The following is an 11,018-nucleotide window of genomic DNA, read 5'->3' as shown; positions in this document are numbered from 1 at the left end:
TTTCCACCCCTCCTTCTCCTTCCCCTTTAAGAGGCGGAGGTGAGGGAGTTTGCGGAAGGCCTCGATGAAGCAGGGCGCGCGGAGTGGGCGGCCTGACCTCGTGACTGCCTCTGGCCCCGCCCCTGATTCTCCCCCCGCACCGTTCCAGCCCCCACCCTCCGCGTTCCATTGTGAGTGCGAGCTCCGCGTGGCCCCGCCTTCCCTCCGGGCCCCGCCTCCTTTTTTTCTCTTGGCTCACTTCCGGCCGCCGCCGCCGCTCGCTTCCCTCCGAGGACTCGGGAGAGTGAAGAAACAACAGCCGCCATTTTGTTTGTGTGTGAGCGACTGAGGGAGGGCGAGAGAGACCGAGCCGGACGGGGCGAGCCAGGGGGCGGGCAGCGCAGAGAGACTCAGGGGGCCCGGGCGGGGAACGGGAAGAGAAGAGAGTCCGAGACCCACCCCCGTTAACCACACCAGCCCCACAGCCAGCCGCCGAGAGCCAGGCAGCGGCACTAGGGAGTCTGCGCGCTCGGCCTCCGCTTAAAGCCCCCGTTCCACCCCGCCCCGCCCGCCTCCGGGGAGCAGAGGAGACCCCCCCCCGCGGTCTCTTTTATTCGTGAGGGGGAGATTCTCCCCCCCCCCGTCCCGGGATTTTGGGTGGTGTCTGGACCCCCGCTGGGGCCCCCGCCCCCGAAGGCGGAGGCGAGAGGGCGTCCCAACAGCGCCTGAGAGGCGGAGAGTGACCGTCGCCGAACGCAGGGTGGGGGAGAGGAGCCTGACACCCCCCGCCCTGCCCAAACCAGCGCTAACCATCCTCAGCCACTCGGGAGGGGAAGGTAGCGCGAGAGAAGGGGGGAGGGGCCGGCTGCTGCTTCCTCCTCCTCCTGCCCTGGGATCGGTCCCTCCGCTTGCTCAGGGGGGCACCCTGCTCCTCCGGCTGGGAGAGAGCGAGAAGGGGGCGCTGAAACCCGCCCCCTGCACCTCCATCCAGGGATCGGCGCTGCTTCCATCAGGACAACAACCCCTCCTCTTTCCCCGCACGACAAGATGTGAAGCGGAGACTCTTGGGACTTATCCTCACCCTCCTCATCCTTCCAGCTCCCCGCTCTGCAGCCATTAGTGCCTGGCGAGGAAGAAGCAAGGGGAGCTGGGGACCCCGGACACGCACTGTCTTGCTTCCCTCCAGCCCCTTCGCGGGCAGTGGGTGGTGGTTTTTTTTGCTGTGTGGTGTTGGACGGGGAAGGAGCTGCTAGAGGAGGGTGATTTTTTCCCCCTCTCCTTTTTCCTCCTCCTCTCCCCTTCTTCGCCCGCCTCCTTGTGGCGATGAGGAGGAGGAGAACGACGCCGAGGAGGAAGAGGCTGATGGCGGCGGTGAGGCGGCAGCAGGAGGAGGAGACCCCCCGGAGGATGAAGATGATGGTGGCAGAGATGAGGAAGCAGCAGCAGCACAGCAGCCGGGATTAATTTGACTAAACCCTACCAGGCTCTTCTCCTTCTTTTTTGTTGCTGGCACGGGGGGAGGTTTCCGTGTTCTTCCCGTCTCCTCTCTGTCCGGGGGAAAAGGCCTCTTCCGTACCCTACTCCCCACCTTTTCCCCCCGCTGAGTCGGTGCCACCCTACCAGAGACCGAACCCGAGGGGCAGAAAAAGGGGAACTTGGCCCCCCGCGTCCTCCAGATCCGTCGCTTGCTCTCATTAGTCCACAACTGAGTCGGGGATCCGAGAGGAAGGGGAAGATTTTGGGGATCCCCGTCCCTCTGCTCGCTGTGTTTGTCTAAAAAGAATTAAAAATGGCCGAGAATGTGGTGGAGCCGGGCCCGCCTTCAGCCAAGCGGCCTAAACTCTCCTCACCGGCGCTCTCCGTGTCCGCAAGCGATGGCACAGGTCAGTCTCAGGGGCCCAGACCCCCCATGTCCCAATAATATGCCTAGAACCCTTTCCTCTCCTCTAGTTTTCCTCCTCTTCAGCTCTGTTTCTTCCTTAGTCCCTTCCCCTTTTTGTCTTTCCATTTGCACCCGTTTTTCGTCTGCATCTATGTGTATTAATCTTTTCGGAGGGTATTTAATTGCTCTTGCCCTTTATTTGTTAGATGTGATTGAGATGGGATCTTATTTATTATTCATTTGGTCACTTGCAGAAAAGACTTAACAGTTGTACAGTTTTCATCTTTATATCTCTCATTTCTGGTGGTTATAGGCATAAAATAGTGCACAAAACATCTTAACTCTTAACAGTGTCTGTATACATACACTTATGTCTCAATGTTTGTTGGATTACATGCATTGTAAAAATCCTTACATATTTTTCTTCTAAATAAGAGAGTTTTTTCCCCATTCCTCCTTTTCTCTTGTTTGCATTCTGGTTATCCTATTTACTTTTTTACCATTTCCCTTCACCTTTTCTCACCTCTCTTTTCTCTAAGGAACAGCTATCCTGGTTTTTGCTAGAAATTTCTTAGTTGTAATTTTTAAGTTCTGGATTGCAGATTTTAGTGATGTGTAAGATTTTAAGACCATGTTTATCTGCATGCAAACACATAGCGTTTCATCTTATTTGCATTAAGAATCAATATGGAGCGCAGTTCATTTTGCATCTTCCATTTCTTTGCTGTGAGACCAAAATGTCTGAAATTTCCATGTAGATTTATTGGGTTGTGAAGATGAAAGGGTCTTTTTCTTTCTTCAAGGATTTTTAACAGTGGTTTTGTATGGAGGAACAATCCATAGTTGTTCCAAAATCAAGCTAGAGGGTATAAATTTTGGGTGTCCCAATCCCCATCAAATGTAAACTAGTTGTACTGGAAATTAACAGTAAGCTGTTCTTCACTGCCTCTTATTAAGAAGCAGATGAGCATTTGGTAAAATTCTGCTTTGAGAGTTCTGAGCAGCCTGTCCCCCGTTGTTTCTCAAAACTTGCTTTTAGATCTTCTTAGGTTAAAGAAAACTTTTGGGACTCAACTCTGTCACTCCCCCTGCATATATTCTCTAGTTAATGTTGTTGTTCCCGATAGGCACCAGTTTACTTGTTCATTGTAATTGTTTGAGCTGCCAGGAAAATGAGTAAAAAATGTCTGGCCGTCACTCAGTAAACAAGATGTTTTAAATGTCTTGCTTTCTGTTGTGCATTGGTTTAACTGGAATCATCTTAATTAAAAGTTTTTTGTTTGCTCATCTTCTTAATTTGTTCTATAAAGTTTATATACCTAATTGAAAAATGTTTGCAGAGAACTTTTAGAATACATTTAGTCAGAGGTAGTAGGTGATGCATTTATTTCTGAATATTCAACAGGTCCAGTCTCTACTAGAAGAGGGAGATAGGGGTGGAAGAAGAGGAACTCTTCTCCTGTCAGACCCAGTGGTTGTTTTTTAGCATTACTTAGGAAGCAAATACTTGAATTCTGTGGCCCTCATGTATGTTCTTTCTCTATCAAGTTGATCGTCCAACAGGAAATTGTTTTAATTTAGAATCATGTAATTTTCCCCTTTATTGTGTGGAAAGTTCCAAATGTGACTTTGGGCTTTTTTTGGAGTTCAGGATATTGTTTAGAATAGTAGGACAGGTAGAAAGTTTGTATGCATTTAATTGAAAGTATAAAAACACTGGTTCTGCTAGGCTACAGTGAGCTTATTTCAATTTAATGAGTTCAGATACTTAACAATATATTTAATGTGGGCATTTTAATCAGGAGCATTGAGTGGCTCCATGGTTGAGGAATCGCTGTGTAGGTATGGTCAAACATAATGGACATTTTAACTATATTTCTTAAGAATTCAGATGTGATATACTAATGGGAAAATCACATGTATTTTCTTAAGACTTGTGGAAACTTGAACTATACATCATTCAGCAAGTAATGCAGAGGCTTTTGATAATGTTATTTTTTCATATGAAATCACATACAATAATTATTGATGAAGACTGACTTATCCTGGGTTCTCAAATTAACATTTTACCATTGTGGGCTTTGAGGCACAGTACTATATTCATTTCCTGGTTATAATTATGCTTTCATCTCACAAATCTTGTGAAGTTGAAGATTATGGTGTTGCTTTAAGTCAAAACCCATCACCCATGGGTTATATTTCTTGTCAATTGCTTGATTATTTTGCCTCATGTCAGCCTGTGTTCATAAACACTACAATTAAAGTTTCTGCTGTATCTTTAAGCCTTTTCTCTTTCTGTTCCTCACATTGAATTAGTGAGGTAGAGTGTAGTATGGTAGGTCCTAGCTGTAGAGTGGTGGTGGTGGTGGGGGTGTCTCCCCGTTCCTAGGATCAGGCTGCAATGTTGCATCATACTTTTAATGTTACCTTAATTATGTGTTAGAAACATTTTTTATTTTGCACAATATATTGTGAACTTCATTATCAAAGTGAGCAGTTGGAAACTTCTTTATCCATTTTGCTTGCCTGCAAGTGTGAAGTGCATATTTCTCACCATTGACTTATTTCGTTCAATCTTAATTTAAAGATTGAAGCCGTAAGATCAGTGGAGAGTCCAGTTGGGTTGCTAGAGCTCAAACTAGCAGATGACAAATATTTTCATTATACAGAAGACAAGATTTAGTCTATAATACATTTCTAATTGTGTTTTTATTAGATACCAAGATTGTATTGTTGGTTTTCAAAAAGTGCTCACACACGCACAAAGGAAGGAATTGGGATTCTGTTTCGGAACCCAAAATGCTTTGAGAGAATTTAAAAGGTATTCATACAGGTTGCACTAATAAACATCAGTTTTCTACTCATGCGATGGCTTCTTGCCTACTGTCACAGTGCTGGATCTCTTTTGAAGCAGCCCTGGCTGTTACACTTTTCTCCTGTTTTGCAGGTAATGCTTGCTCTGAAGCTAGGGGTGTAAGTGAGTAGTCGCCTGGAGTATCTACTACTCGCTCCCCCCCCCCCTTTGTTGCCTCTATGAGAAGCAGCAAGGGGGGGAGGAACAAGAGCTGGTGCTGGGGGAGCCAGCTGAAAAGCCAGTATCCCCAGCACTGGCTCTGCTATGCTGGACCTCCTCCCCTGCTACCTCTATGAGAGGCAGCAGAATGAGGGAGGATAAGGGAGGCTGCTCTGGTAGCAACTTCTGTCCGCAGGGGTCCCAGCAGGAGATGTCTCCCCTTCCCCCTCCAGACAGGACTGGCTGCCCTGCTGGGAACAAGGGCTCCTGGACTCAGTGCGAGCCAGGACTGTGCTGGTTTAGGATGCTGTGCCTCTGCATTTAAAGCCAGCCACAGTGTGGGTGGTTTCTGGAACCAGCATGAGCTGGGACTGCTCAGTCCTGTCTCAAGCCAGTTCCTGGAGCTGTCCCTGCTGCGGCTCTGCAGAGCGGTCTTTATCAACTAATTGTGTAGTCAGTATAAATTGTATCAACTACATGATTAGTCAAAACCTCAATTTAACATCCTATCTGAAGCCAGAGAATGTGGTATAGTAAGAACTTAGTTATAAAATGTTTTATATACATGCTAAAACAATTTAGTAGGCTAAATTACTTGTTCAAGAGAAGAAGCAGCAGGAAGGGAGTACTGTATTATCAACCAAATCAAGTGTTTAAATGCAAGTTCATGTAACTTTCCAACACTAAAATACTGCTATTCCTCCTAGATACTGAGGAATATCAGAATTTTGTTTATATTGCTAATGGATTTCTTCTGGTAAATCAGTGGTTAAACCTTGCATCTTCTTTTGTCATCCTGTGTAATGTTTAATGTGTCCCTTAGTGGGAACTTTAGGAGCTGAACATTTTCTCAGTGGTTACAAAAGTGCCAGTACTGCTTCACTGCAAACAATTGACAAAAATTGATTGGAAGGAAGATTGAGACCCATCTGTGCATGTGAAGCCCTAAGTTCTCCAAAGAACACTAAATAGTCTACATTATAATGGCAAAAGTTTTTAAGCAATTGTTGCTGTAAGGGTTTTTTGGTGACATTTTATGTATTGGGGAAAGTGTAGACATGAACATTTTTTCATAAGTGCTTTTTCTGGTGTAGCTTATTTCATTTGGTGATCTGGTATAAAGTACAGTAGCAAAAACACTGTCAAAAAATTGAAAGCTGCATCTATACTCAGATTGTGTTGGCATATCTATACTTTGCAAATCTTTCTCAGTGTAGTCTATGCATTGGAGTTAATCTTCTATTTTCATTTTTCATATTGTAATGGAACTTACATAAAGCACTTATTATCCCAAATAGTCTTCAAAATACCATATATTTTGGGCAAGGTTTCCTTCTACTAATCAGGTGTATAAAATGGTGTTGTGTATTTGGAGGATATGTTGAACTTTGTAATGAAACATCTTGAATGTTGAATGCAAAAATGTTAAATATAAGCTAGTTGTAGAATTTTAAGCAAGTCTATTTTCTCAGATAATCGTTCATAATGTAGAGGTGCAGTAGCAGACATCTGCATGCATATTTGTGGTATGAGATTTAACAGTAGCAGCCCTGACAGCCAAATATACATCCTCTTAATCTCCCTTCCACTTATTATTCATTTTTATAAATCTCGATGTGTTCTCATCGTGACTCTTAATAATTCTGCATCCCTCATATCTAATGTGTATATATTTCTCCCTTATATTGAAAACCTTCAGGACTTGCTCCTCTTAATAAAAATTCATTGTCTTATTTTCAGTCATCTGAACTTCTATAGATGTAATTTTTATTGTGTTTTTTAAAATGTGGTATGTAGTTTCTTCATTCGAAACACATCACCTCACATCTTAACCTGCTTCCCTGTCTATTTCAGAGATTGGTACCAAGTCTCTACCCAGTTTTCAGGCTCATTGGAGTTGCTCTCTGTTTGACCTCATTTTTTTTTCTAGCCATCTCTCCTTTCAGATCTGACTCGTACCCCTTTTCTTTCACAGCAATCAGATCTTTCAGCTGAGTTCCCATCCCTCTCAACTGTACATGTGCTGTTTTTCTCTGAAACTTGGATGAGTCTGTCATAATTCGCCTTATTTTTAGTTGCTGCCTTTGTAATAGATTGTATATTCAGGTAACTTTATAAAGTTTTTGTATTTTAGCAAATAAAGCTCTTACTTTTGTATTCTAATTGTTCATTTGAGGATGCGCTAGGCATTGAACAGACTTGTAGTAAGTTATAGTCCTTCTCCAAAGAGCCTACAATCAGTAGACAAGGTATGCAAAGGGCAGGGAGAGGAAATAGAGGCACAGAGAGGTGAAACGTTCATGACTATGTAACGGGTATGTGGCAGAGCCAGGAATAGAACCTGGGTTTCTTGACTCATGTTCTTGTGCCTATCTCACAGATTGCCCATCTTCCCACACCCTTTCCTATGAAATACAGTCCACCAGCAACCAAGCAGTAGGCAATTCTCAAGAACACATTTAGGAATATTTATTTTTATGGTTGTTTTGTACTAATTCTGGTACCTGAAAAGTTAGCAAATTATTTAAAAAAAAAAATTAACCCCCAAAATCATTATGTATATTTAAATTGTAGAAATTATTTAAAAACTGATTATCACCTTTCCTGGTTAAACCAAGTTCTAGTTTTTATCTCCACTGTTTTTATTTTTTAAATTAATGTCAGTTTTAAAAAGGAACGGAGAACCTTGATTTGTGGGTTGGGCAGGTAGAAAAAGGTACAATACATATTGTTACAGTTGCTAATTATTTTAATGGATACAAAAATCAATGATCCTGCTAACTTCACAACCCTGCATTCCATTACTAATCTTATGACATCTACAGCTGTTTGTCACTTTCCTACACTCATTGAATTGCAATATTCGAAAATATTTAAAATAAAGCTCTATGGGGGGATATATATGTACATATTATACAAAAAGTACAAGTAAAAAAATGAGTCCTGGGAATGGTGTGATGTAGACACCTAAGGTCAGAAGGGGATGTGTACTTAAAGGTAAATATCAACTAACATATGGAGGTTTGATATTTCAGGAGGAAACCTTGCTGCTGAATTCAGGAATTTTTAGATGCTAGATAGCAACAAAACTTAGTTAATTTTAAGTAGACGTGGTTGAGATGCTGTCTTAAATGACCTGTTTCAGGCAGAATCCTTAACACTGTTTACAAGGAGCCATCAGTTGAGATCCTTTAATTCCTTGTTAAATCAGTTACATCTTTTTTTCTCCTGTGTGTGTGTGTGTGTGTGTGTGTGTGTGTGTGTGTAAATATTTTTATTAATGTGGGTGCGGTGGGTGGGTGGGTGGATATTGAACATATTAAGGGAAGAATTCTGACTCTTTGCTAACTGTGCATTGCTATGTCCAGAGCATAGAATGTTGGATGTATAAATACATCCATGGCAAGCTTTTTCCTTTTTCCACTTGGTTGTCACTGTTCTCTTCCATTACTTGCTTGCATGGTTCAATGGGGTAGCATTCCAGTGCATGCTCTATTGATGTAATGATCTTTGCTTTAACCTTTCTCTGCACATTACCTAGTAGCTGTCTGTGGAGATTGAGCCAAATTCATTTAGATTTGTTATCTGACAAACTAAGTAATTTTGCTGATTTGTTTATCTGTCAACTTAAAATACTTACTTTGGGTCTCTAAGGATTTGGCTTCTCAGGCTTTACCAAAACTTTAGCAGCAGGTTAAAGCAAAAGACATCTGTCTTTGCATATGGTTGTATTCAGTGGCATACTAAACACCATGATCCCACTGAATTCAGATACATGAATCTGACAAGCAAGACTTAAATCATAGTTTTGTACACAGGAATTCTCTTATTTGCTACATGGTAAACATGCATCCAGGGGCATGATCTGGTATGTCTGTCTTAAAGCATGTTTCCTGATACTAGGTTGTTAATCGCAGGACAAAAAAATGCTATTTAAACTTATAAAATACATAGAAACATTTACTTTGAGTCATACTCAAATAATAATATGCTTTTGTTGTAGGGTTTTCAAATAAATTGTTGACACTTTGTTCACTTTTTCCTAGAATTCTGAACAGCTCCCATTTTTAGATGGCTAATTCAGCTAGTTGTATAGGTATCACAGGTCACTTTGCAGCAGCAGAAATAAGAAATTGATGTGGTGCTAGTTAGGAGACGTGGAAAGAAACTTGTGAAAATGCCATGTGTAGGAGCAGGAGTGGTACAGGTGATAAACAGTTGTCAAGCTCTGCTCCTAATTTAGTATTTTTAAAACAAAATGCTGGTGTTCAGGACCACATCAGTTATATTCTCCTCTGGTGTTACGGGGAAACATTAGTGAGAATGAGCCATTGTGATTCTTGTATGGAGGAATTTCTAAAATGGGTAGTGCTTATAGATGGATATTTTTGACCCAAGCCACTGACTTGTGATTCTGTAAAGGAAAAAAATAAGTACCTGTATGGGGTGAATAGGTGGGCTTTCTTAATAAGTTAGAATACTTTACAAATCGTCTGTAGACTGCTTAAACTAAAGATTCCAAAGTATTTCAGAGCTATGAAAACTCATCCTTTCTGGCATAATAGTGAATGGTTCCTTCATTCTGCTTTCTTCTAGTGGTCCACAGTAGGAATGTGAAGGACTAGTTGCTCTCTCCCTTCCCATCCAGCTGCCTCTATCAGAAAGAGGCAGCAGGGGGTGCTTCAAAGTGGCAGTGCTGCATGGAGCCTGTGGCTAGACACTGGACTCCATGCGATGCTGCCACTTTGAAACACTTTGTGCAGCCCAAGTCCTTTCTGGCATAATAGTGAATGGTTCCTTCATTCTGCTTTCTTCTAGTGGTCCACAGTAGGAATGTGAAGGACTAGTTGCTCTCTCCCTTCCCATCCAGCTGCCTCTATCAGAAAGAGGCAGCAGGGGGTGCTTCAAAGTGGCAGTGCTGCATGGAGCCTGTGGCTAGACACTGGACTCCATGCGATGCTGCCACTTTGAAACACTTTGTGCAGCCCAAGGCCAGGCTCTGCATCATGTTTCAAAATGGGAGCGCCGTGTGGAGCCCAGGATCAGCTGGGGACTCCCCCGCTGACCCTGGGCTCTGTGCAGCGCTGCCAATTTGAACGTTGCACGGAGCCCTGGGTCAGTGGGGGAGTAGCTTATCCCGGGGGCTTCATGTGATGCTTTGACCTCTGAAGTGCAGCAACAGCCCTATATGGCTGTTGCTTCGCTTCAAAGGTGGAGGTGCCGTATTGACTGGCACTCTATCAACTAATCAAATAGTTGATGCAAAATGCATTGAGTATTCAATTAGTCAATTACTTGCAATTTAAAATGCTTAGTCCACAGTGGTGTTAAGTTAAAGCAGGCTCATTCACCTCTCATTTCAACTTACACTGGAACCAATGGTACTTAAAAATAGAGACTCTTCAGTGATACTTACGTAGTTGAAAACTGCTATACTTCAAAGCTGGTGTTATAACTGGACAAATGAAAATCCTGTCTGAAGCGTACATATTTTCCCAGTCTAGTTTTACAAAGCTTATGCTGTACCTAGGTGATACATCCTTGAGTAGGGAACGTACCATGCAATAAATTGGTTAACAGAATGATTGGTTTGGTATTAAGCTACGCTCTTACCTTGGTATGTTGAGGCCACAGTTATTAACTATTAATGTCCAAGGCCCTTGATTTTATTTCTCACTTGAACCAATAGTCACTGAGCAAAACTAATATAGAAGCTTTGCATTGTGTATTTTAAAATCTGATCTAAAGAGGGAAGTTTTTAAAGTTACTGCTAACCGCTTTCAGAATGGTGATACGAGCTGAAGTTTCTTTCTAGTTCATGTTGGTGAAAGGCATTATTGATAGAAATAAAATGTTAAGGGTTATAAACTATATGTTTTAGTGACTAGTAATAAAACTTAACCTATTCATCAGTTTATTTTTAAAACAATGAAATTTGCTAAATATCAAATCCAGAATAAAAATGGGATCGAAACTAGATTGCAATATTTTCTAATCAGATGGCTCAGTGTTAGTGCTCTTGATTGTGACACTAATCCAAAGCTCATTTTGAAATCAGTGTCCTATTGACTTAAGTGGACTTTGGATCAGGCCCTGAGTGAACTTTCAGATGGCTATTCTGAGAAAAACAGAAGACTTTATTTT

At 42.4% G+C, this 11,018-nt stretch overlaps 1 protein-coding gene across 10 annotated transcripts in view; it reads left to right on the top strand.

Moving 5' to 3' along the window:
• The first annotated feature begins 220 nt into the window (after positions 1–220).
• EP300 (EP300 lysine acetyltransferase) overlaps positions 221–11,018 on the top strand; it is a 140,262-nt gene continuing 129,464 nt past the window's right edge. For 8 of the 10 annotated variants that reach the window (XM_089781094.1, XM_089781087.1, XM_075936301.2 and 5 more), the window contains exon 1: positions 222–1,862. In XM_089781094.1, the coding sequence (XP_089637220.1) occupies positions 1,779–1,862 (84 nt within the window). In that variant the 5' untranslated portion in view covers positions 222–1,778. Of the gene's footprint in view, positions 1,863–11,018 lie in introns of all 10 variants that reach the window. The other 2 variants (XM_089781069.1, XM_089781063.1) reach the window with 1 other exon arrangement.

The sequence above is a fragment of the Pelodiscus sinensis genome, chromosome 1, assembly GCF_052426305.1.
Source record: "Pelodiscus sinensis isolate ZL-2025 chromosome 1, ASM5242630v1, whole genome shotgun sequence".
Classification (NCBI taxonomy): Eukaryota; Metazoa; Chordata; order Testudines; family Trionychidae; genus Pelodiscus; species Pelodiscus sinensis.
This window is presented reverse-complemented; position numbering and strand designations above follow the sequence as displayed.